At 34.4% G+C, this 25,391-nt stretch overlaps 2 protein-coding genes across 12 annotated transcripts in view; both read left to right on the top strand.

Moving 5' to 3' along the window:
• LOC133194063 (progranulin-like) overlaps positions 1–10,028 on the top strand; it is a 32,536-nt gene extending 22,508 nt beyond the window's left edge. For 9 of the 11 annotated variants that reach the window (XM_061330005.1, XM_061330006.1, XM_061330002.1 and 6 more), the window contains 6 exons: positions 1,618–1,848; positions 5,111–5,341; positions 5,425–5,655; positions 5,739–5,969; positions 6,139–6,399; positions 6,833–10,028. In XM_061330005.1, coding sequence (XP_061185989.1) covers positions 1,618–1,848; positions 5,111–5,341; positions 5,425–5,655; positions 5,739–5,969; positions 6,139–6,399; positions 6,833–6,991 — 1,344 coding nt within the window. In that variant the 3' untranslated portion in view covers positions 6,992–10,028. The remainder of the gene's footprint in view (positions 1–1,617; positions 1,849–5,110; positions 5,342–5,424; positions 5,656–5,738; positions 5,970–6,138; positions 6,400–6,832) is intronic. The other 2 variants (XM_061329998.1, XM_061330004.1) reach the window with 2 other exon arrangements.
• A 4,639-nt stretch (positions 10,029–14,667) lies between these two features.
• On the top strand, positions 14,668–24,227 carry LOC133193664 (INO80 complex subunit C-like). The gene is made up of 5 exons (XM_061329619.1): positions 14,668–14,789; positions 17,348–17,503; positions 21,433–21,541; positions 22,305–22,372; positions 23,694–24,227. Exons 1-5 carry the CDS (start codon positions 14,670–14,672, stop codon positions 23,823–23,825), a joined length of 585 nt encoding a protein of 194 aa, XP_061185603.1. The 5' UTR covers positions 14,668–14,669; the 3' UTR covers positions 23,826–24,227.
• Positions 24,228–25,391: the final 1,164 nt, after the last annotated feature.

Genomic DNA, 25,391 nt, shown 5'->3' with positions numbered 1-25,391 from the left:
GCTCCCCGGCCTAGAATTCCAATACTTCACATTTATATCAACACACTAAATTTTGCGTTTTATTTTTCACGCCTGCCATATCTATCTATTATTTCGTATTAATCACCGATATTTTCTTATAATCCCACATCCCGTAATTGTAAAATGGTGAGGAGATTCAAATAAATGAATGAAAAGGACAAGACCGGATTCCTTATGAATTTTCTTTTAAAAAATGTTCTGTATTGCCCCCTTTAAAAAATGTATTGAATCAAATACCTTTAAACTTATGTGCATATAATTAATTACTTTTAACACATTTTCTGTCCATCTTTATTGAAATAAAAAAGAGAGAAACTCAAACAAATATGTAATACATTACCGAGTAATTTTATTTTGTTGTTTCCGTATTTTTTTTTCACTCTTAAAATACCACCGGTATATGATATATCCGAATAATATTAGTTACAGACACCACAGAATGAGATGTTGATCCATCAGTAACCATATTTAAAATAAAAGGACTTCCGAATGAATCCTACACGTTTCTCACACGATTCTCGCACGTTTCTCACACGGTTCTTACACGAAAGTCGCACGTTTCTCACACGCTCCTCGCACGCTCGCTACACGGTTTGCACGAAACGCTTTGGAGCTTACACGAAACGCTGCACGGTTTACACGAAACGCTACACGGTTTGCACGAAACGCTGCACGGTTTACACGAAACGCTACACGGTTTGCACGAAACGAAAAGCGCACGAAAGTCACACGCTTTTTTGGGGTAGTAGCACGTTTCAGGGTCTGTAAATATAGAAGTACTTTTCTTTGATAATCTTTAGAGAGCACATGAAATCTATTATGTATATCACTGTTTTTGATGAATTTATGCATATATTTATAAGAAATAATTTGAAAAGAGTTCTTATAATTTTAATCCGTCAAAGTCTGTTTTTAAAATCTAGATGTTGTGTATTTAACATTCTATATAATTGTATATTTCATCCATAGACATTTAGTTCTTTATATCAATATTTGCATCAAATCTTCAGGTTATAGAAAATCGCACACTTATTGAAATCAACAGCGGATAAGGAAACATATTAAGCTACAAGTTTGGACTTACATGTACTCGGCAATTTGCATGTAAGTGGATATGTGTGAATTTCGTCAATAGCAAAATAGATGACGTAATGCACATATTTCTGGGGGGAATCCCCTGCTACACGTACGCGTACACATTGGTTTGTTAAACCTCTCTATTATCTTACTCTCACATCTTTGTTACATTTTCTTATTATTAATATGTATAGATATTATAAAAAAGTTTATTAAATATACACTCACGGAATATACATTCAGTTATTTTTGGCCTACAATGTAACCTGATCAGGATTCAGTTTCTCGGTCATCTGTTAAGGTTTTTTTTTCAGGGAGAAAAAAAAATCAGATTTCACAAAGGGTTGTACTGAAAATAAAGAAAAATATGGATTTTAGTTTCAGGGAAACGATGGTTTTTTTTTTTTATTGCTGCATGGCATTGCGAGTTAATTCACTTACCCAAGACGCAAGTGAATCAGAAAGTAGATGTTTATCCCTTTGGGAGTGACTTTTCCAACATGTTCGATATTTTTTCAGGCTGTATGCTGTAGTGATGGTAGACACTGTTGTCCTTCTGGGACTACATGTGACGTTTCCTCAGGAAAGTGTCAAAGAGGGTCCAGTTTAGTCATGGACTGGTTTGAGAAACAACCTGCTCTACTGAGGTCAGAAAATGTGGTTTGTCCTGATGGTCAACATGAATGTAAAGATGGACAGACTTGCTGTAAACTGTCCAGTGGACAGTGGGGATGTTGTCCAATACCAAATGTAAGTTTTCATTTTCTAGTCTTTGCTTACATAGTGAATTTTTTTTTATATTTGACCCTCCAATATTTGAAATGTATTTTTAGCTCTTCTGAGCCAAAGGCTCGAAGAGCTAATGCTATGGCTATTTTTGCGGTGTGCGTAAACTTTTTAGAATATGGGCCATAAATCAAGAACTCCTTGGCCAATTATTGTCAAATTTGTCACGGTATCCTTGGCCCAAGGGCTCCCATTTATACAAAAACTAGGTTGTGACTCTTAAACAAGGGGAGATAATTAGGTAAATAAAACCAAAAGTACTAGTTGCTAAAAAATCTTCTTCTCAAGTACCACTGGGCAGATTATCACCAAACTTACATAAAAGGATGAGGATAAATTGTTCAAGGCATCACCCTGGGGCAAAGGCTTGGTCTCAAGGTCACTTCAAAGTTGACCAAAAATTACATTTTATTAAAATGTTGATATTTTGCTTACTATAAGGACTAGGAGCATATTTTGAACAATTTAAGGCCTATGTTCATCAAACTTTGTCAGTTGATGCATCTTGGGTCCTTGGAGTACAACTAAAAAGAAGGTCACCTTGACCTACTTTTTGAATTTTATGGCTAATCTTTTTCAAAATATTTAAAGTTATTAATGCAAATATTGAGAGGTTTAGAATCATTAAATCTTGTAAGATGATGCATCTTGGGGCCATAAAACTTATTTATTACAAAGTAGGTCACAATGACCTACTTTTGAACTTTGCAGGCATTCGATTTCAAAGTGTTTTAGAGGCATATTTTGGACATTTTAAGTTCTATGATTAAAAAACTTTGTAAGTTGATGCATCAAAAAATGTCAACTGAAAAGTATGTCACCATAACCTACTTTTGAAATTTTATGGCTAAATTTACATATTTTGGGTACTATTTTGCTTAGAATCATCAAACTTTGTCAGTTGATGTATCTTGGGTCCTCAGAGTAGGTCGACTAAAATGTAGGTCACTGTGACCTACTTTTCAATTTATGTGGCTACAATTAAATATTTTGGGTACTCATTGGCTTAGAATCATCAAACTTTGTCAGTTGATGCATCTTTGGTCTTCAGGGAACATCAACCAAAAAGTAGGGCACTTTGACCTATTTTTTAAATTTCATGGCTTTAATTTAATATCCCAGGTACTAATTGGCTTAGAATTATTGAACTTTGTCAATTGATGTATCTTGGGTCCTTGGAGTACAACAACTGAAAAGTAGGTTAACATGTACCTTGACGTACTTTTGAAATTTTATGGCAATATTTAAATATTTTCGTTTACTATTTGGCTAAGAATCATCAAACTTTGTCAATTGATGCATCTTGGGTCCTCGGAGAACGTCAACCAAAAAGTAGGTCACTGTGACCTACTTTTGAAATTTTTGGCTATATTTAAATATTTCAGGTCCTAATCTGCAAAGAATCATCAAACTTTGTTAATTGAGGTAACTTAGTTACTTAGAAAATGTCAACCAAAAAATAGGTCACTGAAATTTTATGGCTATATTTAAATATCTCAGGTACTTATTGGCTTAGAATCATCAAGCTTTGTCAGTTGATGCATCTTGGGTCTTGGGAGAACATCAACTAAAACGTAGGTCACCCTGACCTTCTTTTGAAATTTTTTGGCTATATTTATATAACTCAAGAATAAATTGGATTTGAATCATCAAACTTTGTCAATTGATGCATCTTGGGTCCTTGGAGAACATCAACCAGAAAGTAGGTCACTGTGACCTACTTTTGAAATTTTATGGCTATATTTAAATTTCTCAGGTCCTTATTGGCTAAGAATCATCAAGCTTTGTCAGTTGATGCATCTTGGGTCTTCAAAGAACGACAACTGAAAAGTGGGTCACCATGACCTTCTTTTGAAATTTTATGGCAATATTTAAATGTTTCAGATACTAATTGGCTAAGAATCATCAATCTTTGTCAGTTGATGCATCTTGGGTCCTCAGAATGTGTCAACTAAAAAGTGGTCACAGTGACGTACTTTTGAATTGCAAGGCAACATCTAAATATTTCAAATAATAAGAGTCTTAAAATGATCAAACTTTGTCAGTTGAGGCATTTTTGGGTCTATGCATATGTTTACCAAAGTTAGGAATCTCATAATCTCATGGATATATCTGAATATTTGAGATAATAAGGGGCTTCGAATCATCACACTTTGTCAATTGATTCATCTTGGGTGTTTAAACTAAAATGTAGGTCATGATGACCCACTTTTGGAATTTCAAGGCTTTATCTTAACATACAGGATACTAATTGCATCAGATAGAAGTGATAGGTTGTACAATTTTTAGCTCACCTCGACGAAGTCGAGATGAGCTTATGCTATACCGTCGGCGTCGGCGTCCCAGGTTAAAGTTTTAGGAGCAAGTCCCATTCCCAAGTAACTATAAGCCCTACCTGGACCAAACTTGCATGGATGATGCATCTAGGGATGGACACTACCACACTTGCTTTGGATGCTGGATCTGACCTAGATTTTCTGGATGAGTGACCAGGTTAAAGTTTTAGGAGCAGGTCCATTCCCAAGTAACTATAAGCCCTACCCTGATCAAACTTGCATGGATGATGCATCCTGGGATGGACACTACCACACTTGCTTTGGATGCTGGATCTGACCTAGATTTTCCACATGTGAGACCAGGTTTAGATTTAGGAGTAGTCTCGTTCCCAAGTAACTATAAGCCCTACCTTGACCAAACTTTCATGGATGATGCATCTAGGGATGTACACTTACCAACCTGCTTCGAATGCTGGAACTGACCTAGATTTTCCACATGAGTGAATTTTAGCCATATTTTAACCAAATTAGCATGGATGATGTATCTAGGGATGGACACTTCCAGACTTGCCTTGGATTCTGAATCTGACGTACATTTTCCAGATGAGTGACCAGGGTAATTTTTTGGAGTAGCTATATAATATTATGGCCTGTTATGATTAAACTTGCATAGATGGTGCATCTAAGGATGAAAACTTCCAGACTTGCTTTGGATGTTGGAACTGACCAAAATTTTCTTGATTACTAAACAGGTCAAAAGTTTTTTGAGCAGGTCTATAATTAAATCAAACTTGCATGGATATTGATCTTGGGATGTACCCAAACTAGAAAAAAAATATGATGTGAAATTTGCCTTACATGTAGATAACATTCGTCGAGGTGAGCTTCGTAATCTTTGATTACCTATGTTTCAGAAGAGTGATTCAAGGCCCTTGGGTCTCTTGTTTCAGGCTGTGTGCTGTAGTGATGGTAAACACTGTTGTCCCTCTGGGACTACATGTGAGGTGTCCTCAGGAAAGTGTCAAAGAGGGTCCAATTTAGTCATGGACTGGTTTGAGAAACAACCTGCTCTACTGAGGTCTGAAAATGTGGTTTGTCCTGATGGTCAACATGAATGTAAAGATGGACAGACTTGCTGTAAACTGTCCAGTGGACAGTGGGGATGTTGTCCAATACCAAATGTAAGTTTTCATTTTCTAGTCTTTGCTTACATAGTGAAATTTTTTACATCTGACCCTCCAATGTTTGAAATGTATTTTTTCAGGCTGTGTGCTGTAGTGATGGTAAACATTGCTGTCCTTCTGGGACTCAATGTGAGGTGTCCTCAGGAAAATGTAAAAGAGGGTCAAGTTTAGTCACGGACTGGTTTGAGAAACAACCTGCTCTACTGAGGTCAGAAAATGTGGTTTGTCCTGATGGTCAACATGAATGTAAAGATGGACAGACTTGCTGTAAACTGTCCAGTGGACAGTGGGGATGTTGTCCAATACCAAAGGTAAGTTTTCATTTTCTAGTCTTTGCTTACATAGTGAAATTTTTTACATCTGACCCTCCAATGTTTGAAATGTATTTTTTCAGGCTGTGTGCTGTAGTGATGGTAAACATTGCTGTCCTTCTGGGACTCAATGTGAGGTGTCCTCAGGAAAATGTAAAAGAGGGTCAAGTTTAGTCATGGACTGGTTTGAGAAACAAACTGCTCTACTGAGGTCAGAAAATGTGGTCTGTCCTGATGGTCAGCATGAGTGCAAGGATAGACAGACTTGCTGTAAAACTGCTAGTGGACAGTGGGGATGTTGTCCCTTACCAAAGGTAAGATTCATTGGTGTAAGCATATATAATTATGTATAAATATGTTGATACATTTATTCAGGAAAGCTCCAAAGTTGGGGGGGGGGGGGAGGGGGTAAGGTTTATTAGAATTATATGAATTGTCACTTAAGGTGAGTGATTCTCCAGCATGTTTGCAATGTATTTTCAGGCTGTATGCTGTAGTGATGGTAAACACTGCTGCCCTTCTGGGACTACTTGTGAAGTGTCCTCAGGAAAGTGTCAAAGAGGGTCCAGTTTAGTCATGGACTGGTTTGAGAAACAACCTGCTCATAAGAGACCTCATATAGAAACAAAAAACACCAAAAAAGAAAATAGTGTTGTTTGTCCTGATCAGACAACAAGCTGTCCAGACAAAAATACATGCTGCAAAAATAAAGAAGGCAAATTTGGGTGCTGTGCATATAATCATGTGAGCATAAAACAATTTCTTAATCAACCTGATTTTAAATATAAGAGCACTTTGAAATTCTTTTTTCATACTTTTTAATTTTTTTAGGTGAGCAAGATCCACTTTCTCCTTTTTAAGAATAAATTTCTGTTGTTCTTCAATGTTCATATTACTTTTTTACTCCGAGGAAAAAGCCTGTAGTGAAAATTGAGCTGCATGAAGTGTTCTAACTTTCAATACAATTAATATGTATTCATATTGGTTATAAATACCATACTACTTTTAATTGAATCCTCTTTTATGCATATTACATTATTTAGCATCAAAGCTGTCATAAATATCTAAAAAAAAAAAAGATGAAGTTGGATAATTCTATTGGGTGCATTCATTTGAAAATTCTTTTCCAAATACTGTAAGAGTAAATTGATATGTGAATGTAATTTCTGTTTTGTAGGCTGTTTGCTGCAAGAGCGGCACATACTGCTGCCCCAAGGGCTACATCTGTGATACTCTACCAGAAATCTGTAGGATGCCGGAGGCCAAAGAAGCCTGGAGAAATACTGCCAATATCTTTATACAGAACATAATAAAGAAAAGGATCGATCTGCCATAAAATAATGTGGTTATATAGGCTCAATTGATATACGAGGGCTGTTCAAAAATTATTGAGACCACAAAGGAAAGAGATAAATTCATAAAAATTCGTCAACGTTTTTTACAGAACAAATAAAACAAATGTACAAAATTTGTAATTTATAGGATAATTAAATAAATTCCGGTGAAATTATAAAAAAGCATATGTCTATTGACCTGGAGCAGCATCGCTACGTCATTTTAACGTCAGGTCAGCCGATATATTCTCATTCTGAAATGATCAGGAAGCGTTCAATCTACTTTCTCTGTCATTACATATAACATTTCAAAAATCAAACTGTCTCTTATAATTCTTAATCGATTCTTTAAAAAAATTAAATGTGTGCTGTTGCTACCCCAGTGTAAAATATACACAAAATGTCAAATACAGGTTGGCTTAGCATCATGCAGTTTCGAGTGATGCAACGCGGGTCAACGTTATTTAGTCCGAAATTATTGATGGTCATTCGGAGCTTTTGTTTTTACTCTGGTTGAATTATTTGTAAGAAAATAATATATACCAATGAAAAAATCAAACCCTTAGACATGTTTTATTGTTATTGTTTTAGCAGGTCGTTTAGTCTGGACAAGAGTTCTCAATACCGCTACACAAAATTTTAGGTATGATCGCTGCTCCACCTTGACGTCAAAATCCGTGTTGTCGTTGTTATCAGATTGCTATACTGCGCGTAAATTTTTTAATGATCTCCGTATTTCTGATCGAAATTCTAACAAACTTGCACAAAATGAAGTCAAAGTTAAATTGAAAAATTATATACATAAATTAAATTATTTTCGGTCTTACTATGGGTTCACCGGGAGTTTTAATGTTGGTATTACATATTTTCAATATCCGATTTCGTGACTGCGCCGGGTACCCCTACCATTGACACATTAATATACCACTGAGACGATGAAATAAAATATTTTTAAAATATTTCTTGTTTTTATTACTTCTTAGAGTTTGTCAAATGTATATGCAAATTTTCACCGAAAAACGTTCATTAGAAAGAAGAATATACACAATGTCTCAATAATTTCCGAACAGCCCTCGTATATGTTTATTACTATCTTTTGGTGCCAATGTTAAGAAGAATGTCGAAAGCTATAAAAAAAACTTAAAATTTTGATATAGCTAGATGAAATGTACGTGGTACAGAAAATTTAAGGAAAAATGTTGAGAGAATTTCAAAAATTCTAATGTTGTTCTGTCTGTTAATTTCAAACAGATGCTTGTTTATTGTCTCTTTTCATGTGTTGGATTATTGTATAAATTTTGTCCTGGCTAAAGGGTACCTGTCTATTATGTTTTAGAAATTACTGTTTAATGGCCAAAGTTAAAATTTTCTTTGTTAAATTTGTGATTGACCCAAATAAGAATATGGTATTGCAGCACCTGTTTCTAAACAAAAATGATTTTACTTTTGAACCCAAAACTCATAAAATAACTAATAGACAGTCTGACTTTCTATTAATACGTAACATAATTACATTCTACTTTGGCAATGATCATAATTTTGCATCTTAATTAGCACTGGTTTAATTTTGTTAGTTAATTTAAGTACATTCTAAAATAGGATTTAAAAAAAAAATTACAGAAGCTTTGCTTTAAACACAGTAATTTATGATTTTGTTAATCAGTTGATGAGTGTACTTCAAAATGTAATTTATGGACATTTTCAGTATAGAAATTTTATTTTACCTAACAATAAACCCAAAATTAAGTGATCCCCTTGTCAGGAAGGGGCAGCAAATAAAATTATAACTTTGGTTTAGTATGTATGAGATTTATATAAGAAGTTAACTCTTTTGTATTAAATATGTGTCTTTGATAGTGTTATTGTTTTTTTTTAATTTTGAAAATGTGTTTGTGTACATGTATATGCCTCTTTCTATGTTATTTACAATTATGAAAGTATACTTCTAAACATGCTAAATGTGTAATCTTTGAATTCAAAAGCATCTCTCAAAATTGATTTTCATAAAGAAAGTTTTTATCTTTTATTTATTATACAAAGTTGCATATTTATATAATATGCTCAGAAAACATTAAATTTTGTAATGTATTGTGTGAATGTAGTAGTAGTTATGTGAAATATATGCACTGCAGTATTGAGGCCTATATAGATAAAGTAAAACTTAAGGTAATGAATTGTTTGCTGATACAGGTTTTTTCAAGAAAAAAAAATTATGATTACATATATTTTATTTTAGTTAGTAAAAAGGTGATTATGGAATAACTCGTACATTTGTGCAGAGCATTTAGCTTAGGGTATTTAGAAACCCATGTTAATTAGCGTGAAATCGTTAATTTTTGCGGAAATTCAATTTTCATTGTTTTTAAGGTATGGAGAGACCCACTAATTCATGTCCACCATGAAACGAAAAAAATTGGCAATGTTCAGTTAAGTAAATTTCTTCAACCACGAAATGAAATCCACAGGAACCTACATACATGCATTTTTTGGCAGAGCATGAAATTTTGTCCCCATGAAAATCAGTGATTTTACAGTATTTTTTTTTTTCAATATTAGCAATCATAAAATTAATTAAATGTGTTTATTAATCTGATTGCAAGTTTCCATACATGATTTATTAATGAAGTCAATTGAAAGTAAGCGAGCAGGATTGTAGAAATTAAAATTTGTAAAGAACTTGATAGTTTTCTTCTAAAAATATAATTTAAAAGAGGGAAGCAGTGTCAATTCAATTTGAAAGCATTTTCCTTATGCACAGTGTTGAAATTATAATTCAATCATTTTTGACTTTTTTCTTAAGAAAAGTTGGGGGAAATTTGTAGGCCTTTTGTGTTGTGTCTGCATGAACATATCAGTGTGGTTCAAGTTAATGAATTTTTACTTAACAGTGTGTCACATGTATATGTATGTCTTAAATTCATATGAATTGATCGGCGTGTACTCGCAAATTAAATAATTTCATTTATTTAAATGTGAAAGCATTCCAGTCATTTTCTTTCTACAAAAATTATATCACTCAATAAAATTAAGTGAAAAGTGTATTGTCTCTCATTATTCTTCTTGGCCATTGCAATTTGTTTCAGATATAGCAAATGTATGGGCTTTTAGTAAGATTCCCCTGAAAAAAGTGCTCAGCTGTGTATTACCCAGTTGCAATTATATATTTTGAATTGTAGCTATTTAAGGTTGGTTAACCCTCTGAGAAGAGAGATAACTCTTACTGGGGTAAATGGCTATAATTCCTTCATAAAATGTCAGATATTAACAGTTCATTTCTGTTGCACATAAAGGTATGCTGAGATTGTGTGCATTTTAATCGGTAATTATATACCATATAAACCGAGGTCCCGTGTCGCAGCAGGTGCTGGCACGAAAAAGATCCCTCACTGCTCAATGGCCCTCAGTGCCGAGTATAGGTCAAAATTTGCAGCTCTCCACCGGCAAGTGGTGGTGTCTCTTTAGGAGTGAAAAATTCTCGAGAGGGAACGTTGAACAACACACAAACAAACAAGCAATATTTTTTTTTGGTATATCTTTAGCGTTAAAGAAATTCTTATGGGTGGACAGGGGGATGATGCACCCTCACATGATGTACTACATGACATTGTAATCATATCTTCAATGCAAGTGATCATGCTGATCCCTCTTTATAAAGTCAAGGATCATTGATCAGTCATTTTGGCACATCTATAAAAGCAACACAGAATTACAATTAAATTTATAAGAAATAATTATAAAATATAAATGATAATTAGACATGCATGCATTTACTTTAGAGACATACTGTGTCAATGTGCATTTTTTAAAAATAAATTTACGAGGGTTGTCCGGTAAAATCGTGGACAAGTTGTATAGATTGAAAAATATTCATCACTGCGTTGTAAATCTTTCGCTATTTTTTAGTACATTTTTCATCAATATATATAGCAAAGAACTATATACGGTAAGGGCGTATTCCTGCCCCCATAATAGTCAAATTTTGAAAATCTCTTGAAATGAGAAAAAGTGCATATATTGTATTAAAATAATCCAAATTAAGACAATGTATTATGAAATTGGAAAAAATAGTTGGCTTTTCTTGTCTCTGTGACGTCACAAACTATTTGGATTTCCGTTATTTTTAAAATAGAGGCCAAAATACACAGAGTTTGTTCAATTTTGACTATAGTATTTATAGAGCGCAAGCTTGCTCAGGTACCATATTCACATATTTCATTGATATTATCATTCTACACATTATATCAAAAGATCTAGTCTGAGCAGACCTGCGCTCGATAATTTCCAATCAAAATATCGACGTAAAATACGCTATTTTCTCTCAAAATCATTGCAATTTGGAATTTACGTCATTTTATTGACGTCATATCTAACTAATGATGTCATAGTTGATAAAAATATTTAATGCTTTGAAGTCTGCAAATATCCACCTGGCTTAGAACATAATTAAAGATTTCTCCATCAAAGTTTTATTTTGGGGGCAGATACTGGCCACTACAGAATATAGTCCTTTCAGATAGATATCTGCTCAAATAAACAAAATATGAGACTTTATGTTATGTGTGGTATCGCCTTACGGCGCATGGATGATAACGTCAAAGTGTCTAAAGCAGCGTCACGTTTCCTCTTTGCTAAACTTAAATTCGGGGATTTCATTGATGCACATACTTGATTTTCCCTTTATTCCTCCATAAACAGTCGAGGAACCAATCTCGCACACACATAGGACCTTCTGAAAGATTTATGAGTAAGTTATGGACAATACTCTCACTATCATTCAACTAAATAGGCTACATTATATCGACGGTTTACAGTGACGGCGTCTTTTGCTATTGCCAGTAGCTGTCTGTCTATATTAGTATACTTGATTCTGACCATCCGGCGCGCCCGGGTAAACCGGCGATGACCGTCGACACACTTGATTCTCAGCCGGTATTGCGCACGCATCAAGCCGGGTGAGCCGATTGAGCGGGAAAATTTGATAGGTTCGGGCGGCTTCAACATGGCGTCCTTGGGATAGTAGTGTTGAAAGTTGTTTTTTTTTAAGACGTAAGCTTTTGATCGAGGTACGCTTGTGAAATGAACATATTTGCAAAAAGTGTAGTCCTTTTCTGTGCTAAATAATGTTTTACGATAGAAATACAATATTTCTATTACTTTATATGAGCCTGTTCGCTTGATTCTAAGAGCGTACCGGGGTTTACCCGGCTTGGTTCGGCTCGGCCGAATTCTATAAGAATCAAGTATGCTACATACACTATGTTTTGTTCTACCCGGGGATCCGATCAAAACGCTTCCGCTTAGAAATCTCCCATTTCACTTGTATACTAATGATAATATAATAAGAGCAATAATTTTGAAGAAAAAATATAAAAAATATTTAAACCCAAAGATGAATATTGAACTTCAAAATCCATTTATTAAACCCAATTATTTCATAGGATAATATACTGGATAATCTCTCAGAAAAGTTTCCATATAACAGGTGACTTTTGTTAGGTTTTATTTTAATATAGAATACAGAAATATTTTTATCATACAAGAAATTTTTGAGAATTTTCTCCGGTATCATTTAATAACCCCCCCCCCCTCCAAAAAAAAAAAAAAAATACCGTTGCCCAGCTCTTGCCACGTGGAGGCCTTCTCGATAAGAGTCATAATTTTGAAGAAAAAATGAAATGATTAAAAACCCAAAGTTGAATTTCTGACAACTTGTGACAAGCAGACTTAAGGCTTCACAATCCAAATAATTTAATTCAAACAGAAATAATGAAACTTGAAAAATAATGATTTAATTTAAGGATGGATAGTGAAACAATGGAACTGAAAAGGATAATACTTATTTATTTTTTATTACCGATTATTTAAGATAGTATAATAATGATAATAAATTACGAAAACAAAAATTCAATGTCCATTGTGCAAATTATTATATTTCTGATGTATGCGATAGATCCAAATACAAGTAAATCGTCTTTAAACTTAATGCAACACATAGATCTATACGGATCAATAATTTTACTTTGATATCAGGTAACTAATTTAACATTTTCTGATCACTAAATCGTAAATAAGAATGGTGAAAAAATAAAAATGTCGAGTCAGTTTATTATGATATTCATATGCCGTATATATGAATATAGTCAGTATTTTATCAATCTGTACAGAAGGAAGGAAGTCCGTGGTCTTCTACTAGAAGACGCCATATAATGATAATTTTCTTTTATGAAAAGGTGACAAGTGTAAGGATCGGGTAAAAATTCAATATTTGAACGTTTATTACTGTCGAATATGTAAGTGTCAGTATTTCTACCTGGGATTTTTCCCCCTATAGCTATTATATGAATCTTCTACGATCGGTACGAAACGTAAAAAAAATCGCTTGAACTGCCAATGCAGCATTCTAATTTTTTTTCCTTCAAATTATATACAATTTACTTTTTTTCATAATGCTTAAAAATGATTCTGAATTCCGTATTTCAGAATGTTAAGATATAGAGAGAGAGAGAGAGAGAGAGAGAGAGAGAGAGAGAGATTTTACTTTCAGGTTCAGCCTTCCGGTTTTTTTTTTTCGCTTCTCATATACATATCTCGTTCTCTCTTAATTTTTTTTTAAAATCATAGTTCACCTCGAGTTTTTATAAATCGAAACAAAACAGAATCAGTTCAACGCATCACGCACGTAATCCACTTGCTCTACCTGTCAATCAAATCCCGGATATCGATGAATTGCAGAATCTTCTCGTGTATATATATGGAGTCACTCCCTCATTAATATATTTTACACCTATTCAGAAGAAAAATATATTGGGACATTCAGTAGCCGTGATCCTCGGTACACACGTTGAAACTCTATACGAGTGTATACTATACACCTCAACTGGCTTCCAAACTTACACTTGTCGCGAAGAACTCTAAAAAAACCCGGCTATTTATGTAATGGTTTATAGAATTTTTGGTATAGCAACAGGTGAAAAAAACTGCTGCAGTTACAAACGAATATAATATTGGTAACTTTAATTCTAGACTTAAGATATAAAGTAAAGTACAGTATATACTGTAAGTGACTGTAACATAAATTATCGGTGAAATGACAAAAAAAATTTCTTTCTTTCGTTGATTTTATTTATCATTAAACTCAGTGCTTTTTTGAAAAGGATTAGAATACATTATTTAAAAGGTCAGGTAACACAATAAAAAAGCCTAGTAAATATTATTCTTTTTTAGCGTGATCTATAAAACTCATTCTGGAAAGGGGGGGGGGGGTAATTAGGAGAGCTCATGTAAAATCAAGATGTATTGCTCCAAAATCAGGGGACACTTTGACCGGGACGGTTTTGTTAGGGGGCACTTTGACTGGATTTCATATAATTTTTAAGTGAAGCATTTTGGTAGGACTATATGTTTCCAACATAATTAAACAATTTTTGACCTATTTTCTCTCCCTCTCTTTCTCTGATAAAAAAATGATATGAGGAAGTAATAAAGTAAAGTAAATCTGCCTCATAGAATTCCAAAGATACAACTGATCATTCAGATAACGACTGATATAGTGTCAACCATATTATAATATTTGAAAATAGATAGCCTAGTGGGGCGATTCGATCATACACCGTACAATACGGAAATAATTATTCCATCCGAGGATAAAAATTTATAGTGCAAACTAGATATCCTGTTGAAATGAGTGCTGCTGCCAATCGAAGTAAAAGAGTAATTAAACCTCCAAGAAACATCAGCCCTGAAACAACTCCAACAAAGCGGAAAAAAGCGTCCTCAGTGACTAATGAACATGCAACAAAGGTATGGCGTTTGATGTTTATCCATATACAACAGGGATGAATGGATGGGGGGGGGGGTACGTTCAGTAGCTAGCTTACATGCATATTATGTTCTATGGTGCGAACGTTGGGGCGTGGGCAGTTGTATACCATCAAAAACCTTTACATGGCTTACACTTTTAACATTGATCCTCTTCAAACTTCAAACCGCACGAGACAGTCTAGACTAAAGCCTCATGTGAGGCTGAAACGATTCACCGAAATATCGATATTGTTCAATATTACTGCTCGGTTCAATGTTCGATTCACTACCTCGATTTTCGGTTCGGTACGTTTTTTTATAATCAAGTTTAGTTACTCCTTGAAATAGATCGGGTTCGACCTCATTTTAATAGTTTGACACACACAAGGGAGAAAATTGCGAAGGGGAAAGTTTCAGAGCAGGCTGCCATTGCTAGTATTGACACGAACAAAGTGCTATTTAATCTACAGAAGCACAAGTAGTGCTCTTTATTGTATCACCACCTTTTACTTGCCTTTTGAAATTCAAATACATATTTTCTTTAATCTTATGATTTGTTTCTTTTTTAAAATGTATGATCGTATTGTAAAAATTGAATCGCGACACAAGTATCGCGTCGCATGTTAGTCAGTTAGTTGCGTGCACTTCCATAACATAGTCTAAATAGTGCAATCTTTTAATGAAAGGCATTCACAGTAGAGAAGATGCAAATAAATTTTTCTGCCTTTAAGGTCTCTGCAATAACTGGATCTCGGAATGTTTAATTCACACATTAAAAATTTGCTTGACGAATATTCAGATTTCAGTTCAAATTTCCTCAATTCTTGTGCTTAAGTCTACAGAACTTGTTGAACTCACTGGGCCCACCATTACTTATAATGGGAGTTTGTAAAAATTTCATTATCGGTGATTCCATATGGTATTCTGTAACTGACTGTTTTATGATATGTTGACGGTGCGACCGTTAGGGCGAGCACAGATACCTATATTCAATTTTATTTAGATCGGGCTCTTCAAATCGCACATGACATTTAATACGTCTAGACTCTGACGTCACATGACGTGGCTTGTAAGTTGCATTACCAAAACGAAGTCTGAACAGTGCTAATTTTGATGAAGGTTTAATCTACTATTTATCTGCTATACATCCATCAAATCAAGGTGTGTTTATTTTTTTCTTGGAACTTCTTGTTACCGCGAGAACGTTGTTTGCGGCGAGATGCAATTCGTATAGTATTATGGGACCACAGGTAACTGTGGAAAAAAATCCGTTTGGATCAATGTGCAAAGTCCAAATTTTCTCTTCGCCCAGGCGTTGCTTTAAGAGCTCACAGTGACGAGCAGCGCTTCGCGCTCGCTGCGCTCGCTATAAAAAAAAGTCGATAATAAATAAGACACCCCCTACTTTTTCTTTCCACAATTAGGTACCTCAGGTACCTAACACAATTTCAGACACCCCCCACTACAACCTTGTATTTTATAAATTTATCAGTCATTAACCTACTCTAATAATTAAGACATAGTTTGCTTTGAGATAATTTTTTTCTTTTCTAATGAATCGTTTTAGACATCTTTTGTTGGGCCTCTTTATTGCAAACCACTCATTTATTCCTCAAAAGATTTCTCAATACATTTTAAGACTTTACAAAGGATACATTGACTTATAGTTAGTCTGATCATGTCTTATAGTGAATGATAAAACCAGAGACTTTCTAGCTTTCATTCTGAAGTGGTGAAGGTGTGACTGACAGAATATGTCACATGTACGTGGTATACTAGTTGCAATATGCTATGTTGCAAACGAAGCAGATCCAAAATATGCAATATGCAGAAAAAAGAACGTTTAGAAAAAAAAAAGCAGAACAGAGGAAGCAGTTATGTCAAATTTATGCCCCTGGTTATATTAAGTTACTTTTACCATGTATGCCATCAGTAAGTTTTTATAGACCATGCCGTTAAAAAAGCTTAGGCTTTGATAGGATGTCGGTGTTCATTCGTTTGTTCGTTTGTGTGTCTGTTAACTTTTTTTCAAATTACTACCCATTCATCAGTTTTAGTCATATTTAATAAAACGTTTCATACAACAGGCAACATCAATTCTGTATATATTAGTTTTTGAATAATGTTGCCATGGTTACTCTATCAAAATATTGTTTTGAAATTCGTTCAAAATGTTCTTACAGTTTTGGGCCAATTTTGGTTCATTTGTAAAGTAAGATAAATAATCTTTTTATATTTTTTTTAGCTTAAAAAATTATTGGTTATTTCAACTTTTTGTGTTGCGGTGGTTAAGTTTCATGAAATAAATCATTGATTAATGAAGGTTAGGAAGTCTAACACGCATCTGTGTTTTCGGTCACATCTCGCCTTCGCGCAGCTTCCTCCATGGTTAAATTTTGAAATGTGGAGAACCCTGATTGTGATACACTTTTACAATATAGAGCCATTTCATTATTATAAATGCTTTGGATACAGAATGGAAAAAGGGTTTAACATCATATAGACAATTGCAATCTTATAAGGAGACATAACAATTTAAAGTGCATGTTAAATTACAGAAGACTCCAGAGACACAAAGCATTGTGAAGGCAGAGGTGAAGGTGGAAACCGTCGTTGTTGCTGTTGAGACAGAGGAAGTGATCGTTGATAGTCAAGAGAGATTTTCCACAGAGACCCAGGACAAGATACCCATCTTCAAAGATCCCACATTTGTCGTAAGTTCATATTATACACATGATAACAAATAAAGGTAATTGTATATGCCAAATATTAGAATTGATGCCAATTTGACCAATGCACTGAACCAAGTAACTGCTCAGCAGCTCCATCTGGCATCTGCTACTTTTTTTCACTTGAACAGTAAATTGAAGTTAAATTGCCTTCTTACTTTTTCCATTATCGGTACATCTACACTTTCATTTTTAGCTTTTCTGAGCCAAAGGCTCAAAGAGCTAATGCTATGGCCATTTGTACGGTGTGCGTAAACTGTTTAGAATATGGGCCATAACTCAAGAACCCCTTGGCCAATTATTGTCAAATTTGTCACAGGGTATCCTAGGCCCAAGGGCTTTTGTTTATACTAAAACTAGGGTTGTGACCCTTAAACAAAGGGAGATAATTAGGAAAATAGAAACAAAGTACTGGTTGCTAAAAAATCTTCTTCTCAAGAACCACTGGACAGATAATCAGCAAACTTATACAAAAGGGTGAGGATATGTTGTAGATTAAAAATGTTCAAGGCATCACCCTGGGGCAAAGGGTGTGGTCTCAAAGTCACTTCAAAGTTGACCAAAAATTACATTTTATTAAAATGTTCATATTTTGCTCACTATAAGGACTAGGATCATCAAATCTTGTCAGTTGATGCATCTAAGGACCTCATATCATGCTGACTCAAAAGTAGGTCACGGTGACCTATTCTTTAAATTTTGCCGCCATTCTTTTTCAAAATGATTTAGAGGCATATTTTGAACAATTTAAGGCCTATGATCCTCAAACTTTGTCAGTTGATGCATCTTGGGTCCTCGGAGTACTTCACCTTGACCTATATTTTGAATTTTATGGCTGATCTTTTTCAAAACAATAAAGGTCAAAGGTCATTAATTTGAATACTGAGAGGTTTAGAATCATTAAATCTTGTAAGTAGATGCATCTTGGGGCCTCAAAACATATTTATTGAAAAGTAGATCACAGTGACCTACTTTTTGAACTTTGCAGGCATTCGATTTCAAAGCGTCTTAGAAGCATAATTTGGACATTTTAAGGCCTATGATCATAAAACTTTTCAGTTGATACATCTTGGGTCCTCAAAAAACGTCAACTGAAAAGTTGGTCACCGTGACCTACTTTTGAAATTTTATGGCTATATTTAAATATTAAGGGTACTATTTGGCTTAGAATCATCAAAATTTGTCAGTTGATGTATCTTGGGTCCTCAGAGTAGGTCGACTGAAAAGTAGCTCACCGTGACCTACTTTTCAATTTATATGACTATAATTAAATATTTTGGGTACTAATTGGCTTAGAATCATCAAACTTTGTCAGTTGATGCATCTTGGGTCCTTGAAGTACGACAACTGAAAAGTAGGTCACCTTGACCTACTTTTGAAATCTTATGGCTGTATTTAATATTTTTCGGGTAATATTTGGCTTAGAATCATCAAAATTTGTTAGTTGATGTATCTTGGGTCCTCAGAGTAGGTTGAATGAAAAGTAGATACCATGACCTACTTTTTAATTTATATGACTATAATTAAATATTTCGGGTACTAATTAACTTAGAATCATCAAACTTTGTCTGCTCAGTTGATGCATCTTGGGTCTTCAGAGTAGGTCGACTGAAAAGTAGGTCACCGTGACCTACTTTTGAAAATTTATGGCTTTAATTAAATATTTCAGGTACTAATTGACTTAGAATCATCAAATTTTGACAGTTGATGTATCTTGGGTCCTCGGAGTATGACAACTGAAAAGTAGGTCACCTTGACCTACTTTTGAAATTTTATGTCTATTTTATATTTTTGGGTACTATTTGGCTTAGAATCATCAAACTTTGTCAGTTGATGCATCTTGGATCCTCGGAGTAAGTTGACTGAAATGTAGGTCACCATGACCTACTTTTGAAATTTTATTGCTTTATTTAAATATTTTTAGGTACTAATTGGCTTAGAATCACCAAACTTTGTCAGTTGATGCATCTTGGGTCCGCAGACTTAGTCGACTGAAAAGGAGGTCACTGTGACCTATTTTTGAAATTTTATGACTTTATTTAAATATATCAGGTACTAAGTGGCATAGAATCATCAAACTTTGTCAGTTGATGCATCTTGGGTCCTCAAAGTATGTCATCTGAAAAAAGGTCACTGTGATCTACTTTTGAAATTTTATTGTTATAATTTTTAAAAATATTTTAGGTATTATTTGGCTTAGAATCATCAAACTTAGTTGATGCATCTTGGGTCCTTAGAGAATAACATGTGATAAGTAGGTCACAATGACCTACTCTCAGGTACTAATTGGCTTAGAATCATCTTAGGTTCTCAGAATGTTTCATCTAAAATGTAGGTCATGATGACCTACCTTTGGAATTTCAAGGCTTTATCTAAATATACAGGATACTTAGAAGCTTCAAATAGAAGCGATAGGTTGTACAGTTTATCAGAAGAGCAATTCAAGGCCCTTGGGACTCGTGTTTGAGTTATTCTGAAAAAAAGTGAAAATTGTCTGCATTCATTTGATGTCTTTATCCATAGCTATCTTCAGGGACAATGATATACATGTTAAACAACTATATTTCAATGTCATAATATTAGAAGTATTCATGATTATACAGATCATTACTTCAGAAGAAATGCTTAGAGAGTTTTTCACTCTGTTTACCTCGGTTCAACTGCTTATAATGAAAACATGATCAGTGGAATAGCTGCCATTAGGCACTTAAGGCACGTGCCTACACTTAATTTTTTTCAGGAAAAAAATTAGAAACAAAACTGTAAAATAAGAAAGAAAATAAATGACTAAATATCATTTTCTCCATTGCTAGAGAGATCATGAATGTATAAATATCCATCGATCTGTGCAAAGTAAATTTAACCTGCAATAGTTAACCGACTGTTTCACTGTAGGACTTCTTATAAAATGTCTTGGAAATTTCTATATGCAAGTACATGTAATTAAATATAGATATAAAAAAAACCTGACACTCACAAGATATGTGTGGTATTAAGTTTCATTTTAATTAATTTGATTTAACAGCAGTTACCTCTTTTTATGGCTGTCCAACCAAATTTACCACTTCTTTGTGGGTAGACTAGCTTTTTTCTGAAAAAAAAATATATTTGTTCATTATTTATTGTAAAACATTGCTTTGTGTCTCATTATTTTTTAATACATTTTAAATATGTTCATTTGTTGTTTAACATCCCTCTGGAGAATTTTTCACTTGTATGGAGATGCCACCACTTGCAGGTGGAGAGCTGCAAATTTTGACCTGTACTCGGCACTCAGGGCCATTGAGGATCTTTTTCATAACAGCACCTACCGGTACTGTGACACGGGACCTCAGTTTATATGGTCTCATCAGAAGGACTGGTCTCCACGTCCCACAGTGGGATTTGAACCCAGGACGTAAGGATCAACTCCTTACTCCATGACTCTAACCACTGCGCCATGCGGGCGACTTAACTTTCTTCTTCATGTTCTAAATTTGATTACGCTGAAAAAATATGAAAACTCTTCTAACAAAAGATTTTTGGTTAAAAAGTTGGACTGCACTTTCTTAGCTTTTCTTCTTAATATAAAATTTCCTTTTAAAGAGACCCAGAATTTTATATTTTAAATTCCCAGAATTTGTCACCCAGAGGTCTTAAAATCGTGAAATCCATTTTCTGTCGGGGGACTTTGCCCCCCTGAACCCCCTACCAGGGCACTGCCCTGGACCCGCTGGGGGTCTTAGGTGGCCCCCAGACCCATCACGGCACACAGGGTAATTTGTGCCTATACTTCATCAAAGTTCTAGCTATGCCCCTGATGATCTTCCAACCACACACAAGTCAACTGAGACCAGAAAATGAAATAAAAACTGGATGGAGCTATTTATTTTTGTGATCCTGTTTTACAATATCAGTGTGATTTAATTTTATAGCATTCAACCAAAGGAAATGCAGGAAGTAAGAAATCGAGAGTGTGGAAGAACTTGAAACAAATTGTCACAGCAGAGAAATTGTTACCGTGGAAACCTGATGATGTAACATGTAAGACAAAATCATATGGGGGTTTAAATTTACATTTGTCATGTAAATTCAAATGTTAAAAATTTAAACATGCAAACTTAATGCTTAAAGAAGAAGGTACGGTTTTAGCTTTATTGTGCCCTAAAAATTATATGTTTTCAAAAGGTTTTGAAACTGGCTTAAGTATTAGTTGAGTATATGACTGTGATAAATCAGGAAAGAATATGGCATGAAGGAGTACCATCATGGAAGTATGACGTCATTAATTTGATGCATTTCTCTATTTTAAACAGAAAAAGTCTCAAAATGACCCATTTCAAGGGTTATTTTCCTTAAGAAAATAGTGTCCACAGCTGTCGCCCACTTGAACACTTGAATTTTTGGATATGTTGTGTAAAATTCTTTGAAAAATCACTTATCTCAAAATCTTTGTGGGTGATGCCTGTGGACAATATTATCTGAAAGAAAATTCCATTGAAAATTGATGTCTTCTGCAACTTTTTGAGAAAATACAGGAAAATGCACAAGTTTATGACGTCACAATTAGCATTTAGAAGGCTATGTGAGAAAAATGATTTGTACGATCTTTCTGCATGGAATTTCAATGATTCAGAAAGCAGAGTTTTAATTTTTTACATCACTTTCATTTTTAAGAAAAACACAGGGCAAGATTTGTATTGAAATCGTACCTTGTTCTTTACATTTATCACGTTCAATAAAGTATGTCGTACCACACAAATAAGTGGAATACATTATTTTGATGCACTTCATTTATTTTGTATAGATGGCTCTATTGATGCTCCACCTTCCTTTAAACCTGCGAAAAAATATTCTGACATATCTGGACTTCCAGTAAGTGGCACTTCAGTAATTCTTGCTGCTTTGTCCCAGAGGAATTTACCCTGATAAATTATCTTTTTTTCCATTAAAAACTCTCCTTGAATTGCTTTGTGCAACTTTATAAAAATGATGCCTTGAAAATATTGCCTGGATGGTAAAGAGGAAAGATTCGGAAGGCACCACTTATTATATAATAACCATCTATTCCAGTGTATTCTGTGTATATTTTCTACAAGGTGTTTATAACCGCTTCTTTAAAGATCAAAAGTTTATACTAGACATAATTTTGTTACGTTACAAACCTCTATTAGTTTAACTAAGATTTTTTATGCCCCGCCATGAATATGGCCGGGGCATATAGTGTTTGTCATGTCCACCTTCTGTCCTTCCATCCTTCCGTCTGTCTTTCTGTCATGCTTTGCGTTTAGCTCTGTTCAAAGCCCAGTTTCAAAGAAACTATCCAAGATATTTTTATCAAACTTATATGCTGATAGATATTGATGAGAGCTATGCAACTGTATCAACATTTTTTGACTTTGACCTTTCCTTTGACTTTCTTAAATTAGTGTTTAGCTCAGTTTTAAAGAAACATTCAATTTAGTGTAATCAAACTTCATATGCTGATACATACTGATGAAAGCTATTCAACTGCATCAACATTTTTTTGACCTTGACCTTTCCTTTGACCTTGACCTCACTTTTCTTGAATGAGTGTCAAACTTCATTTGCTGATACATACTGGTGTAATCTATTCAACTGCATCAATATTTTTGGACCTTGACCTTTCCTTTGACCTTGACTTCACTTTTCTAAAATTAGTGTCAAATTTCATATGCTAATACATACTGATGTAACCTTTTCAATTGCATCAACATTTTTTGACCTTGACCTTTCCTTTGACCTTAACTTCATTTATTGTAATGTAGTGTTTAGCGCAGTTTAAATAAACCATTCAAAATATTTTATCAAACTTAATATGCTGATACGTATTTGTGAGAACTATTCAACTGCATCAAAAACGGTTGACCTTGTACTTTCCTGTGACCTTGACCTCACTTTTCTAAAATCTGCATTTTGCTTAATTTTAAAGAAACCATTAAGTTTAAGATATATTTATGTAAGCTTATGCACTTATACATAATTTGGTAAGAATTTATCATCTATATCCAACTTTTTAGATTTCAATTTCAATTTTAAAGAAACTATTCAAGATATTCTCATCAAATTTCATAAATTGATACAAATTTTCATGTTGCATTACTAATATACCCTCAGTGGGGCATTCATGTCCTATGGGCATATTTCTAGTTTTAAAAATATTATTTTTATTTAGGCTTACTATACAGATCCAGAGACAAAACTGAGGTATGCAACAGCGGAAGAATTTTCTCGGATTAGAATGATGACAGGTGATGTAGTCTCAGGGTGTCTGGCTCTGCGGCGGGCCACCACTGTAGTGCCCTGAATACCACTGTAATACCCTGAAGATCACTGTCATACCCTAACAACTACTGTGAGACCCTAAACACCTCTGAAGTACTACACTCTGAACTCCATGATATTGATTTACAAAACTAATAGAAAGATGAAAGCATCTAGGTATTAATAAAATGGGAATCACTCTGACTTAAGTGTGGAATTAATTAATAGAGAGAATGCTTGGAAGTAGAAAAAAACAGACTTGGTTTGTAGATTTAAATTTTAGGAAGTTTTAATGAACAATGGATGCTGAATGTGTAATTGTCTTTACATGTATGTGTATTGAATTGGGTTTGTAAATATGTGTTAGTGTACACAACACTTATTGAACACTTACTGATTTATTTATTCATACATCTATTTTGTATAATAAATAATTATTTCTTTTTTCAGTTGTTAATTACAGAATTCTAATAAACAGGCCAGTTGCACTAAAAAAAATTCTCATAAAATTCATCTGTAAATACTGCATAAACTTTTCATTTTGAAAATAAATAGATCTGTATTTTTAGGTCACCTGAGTCACTCAGGTGACCTATTGCTATCTGTTTTCGTCCGTCATCGTCCGTCGTGCGACGTGCGTCGGTCGTAAACTTTTGAACATTTTTAGCTTCTCTTGAACCACTGAACCAGGTTTCAGATGCTGCAAGATCAGCTAAAGAATGACCAGGTTAATGTTTTTGGAGCAGGTTAAAGTTTTTGGAGCAGGTTAAAGTTTTTGAAGCAGGTCTCATTTCCAAGTAACTATAAGCCCTTGCTTCGGATGCTGGATCTGACCTACATTTTCCAGATGAGTGACTAGGTTAAGATTTTTGGAGTAGATCTCATTTCCAAGTAACTATAAGCCCTATATTGACCAAACTTGCATGGATGATACATTTAAGGATGCACACTACTGGACTTGTTTCGGATGCTGAATCTGACCTATATTTTCCAGATGAGTGACCAGGTTAAAGTTTTTGGAGCACATGTCATTTCCAAGTATCTATAAACCCTATATTGACCAAACTTGCATGGATGATACATCTAAGGATGTACACTACTGGACTTGCTTCGGATGCTGGATCTGACCTATATTTTCTGGATGAGTAACCAGGTTAAAGTTTTTGGAGCAGATCTCATTTCCAAGTAACTATAAACCCTATATTGACTAAACTTGCATGGATGATACATCTAAGGATGCACACTACTGGAATTGCTTCGGATACTGGATCTGACCTATATTTTCCAGATGAGTGACCAGGTTAAAGTTTTTGGAGCAGATCTCATTTCCAAGTAACTATAAGCCCTATATTGACTAAACTTGCATGGATGATACATCTAAGGATGCACACTACTGGACTTGCTTCGGATGCTGGATCTGACCTATATTTTCCAGATGAGTGACCAGGTTAAAGTTTTTGGAGCAGATCTCATTTCCAAGTAACTTTAAACCCTATATTGACCAAACTTGCATGGATGATACATCTCAGGATGCACAGTACTGGACTTGCTTCGGATGCTGGATCTGACCTATATTTTCTGGATGAGTGACCAGATTAAAGTTTTTGGA

This window comes from Saccostrea echinata, unplaced genomic scaffold, assembly GCF_033153115.1.
Source record: "Saccostrea echinata isolate AGI-Se365-2 ecotype Australia unplaced genomic scaffold, CSIRO_AGI_Sech_v1 ptg000028l, whole genome shotgun sequence".
NCBI lineage: Eukaryota > Metazoa > Mollusca > Bivalvia > Ostreida > Ostreidae > Saccostrea > Saccostrea echinata.
The sequence above is the reverse complement of the archived record's forward strand: the minus strand, read 5'-3'. Positions and strand labels throughout refer to the sequence as shown.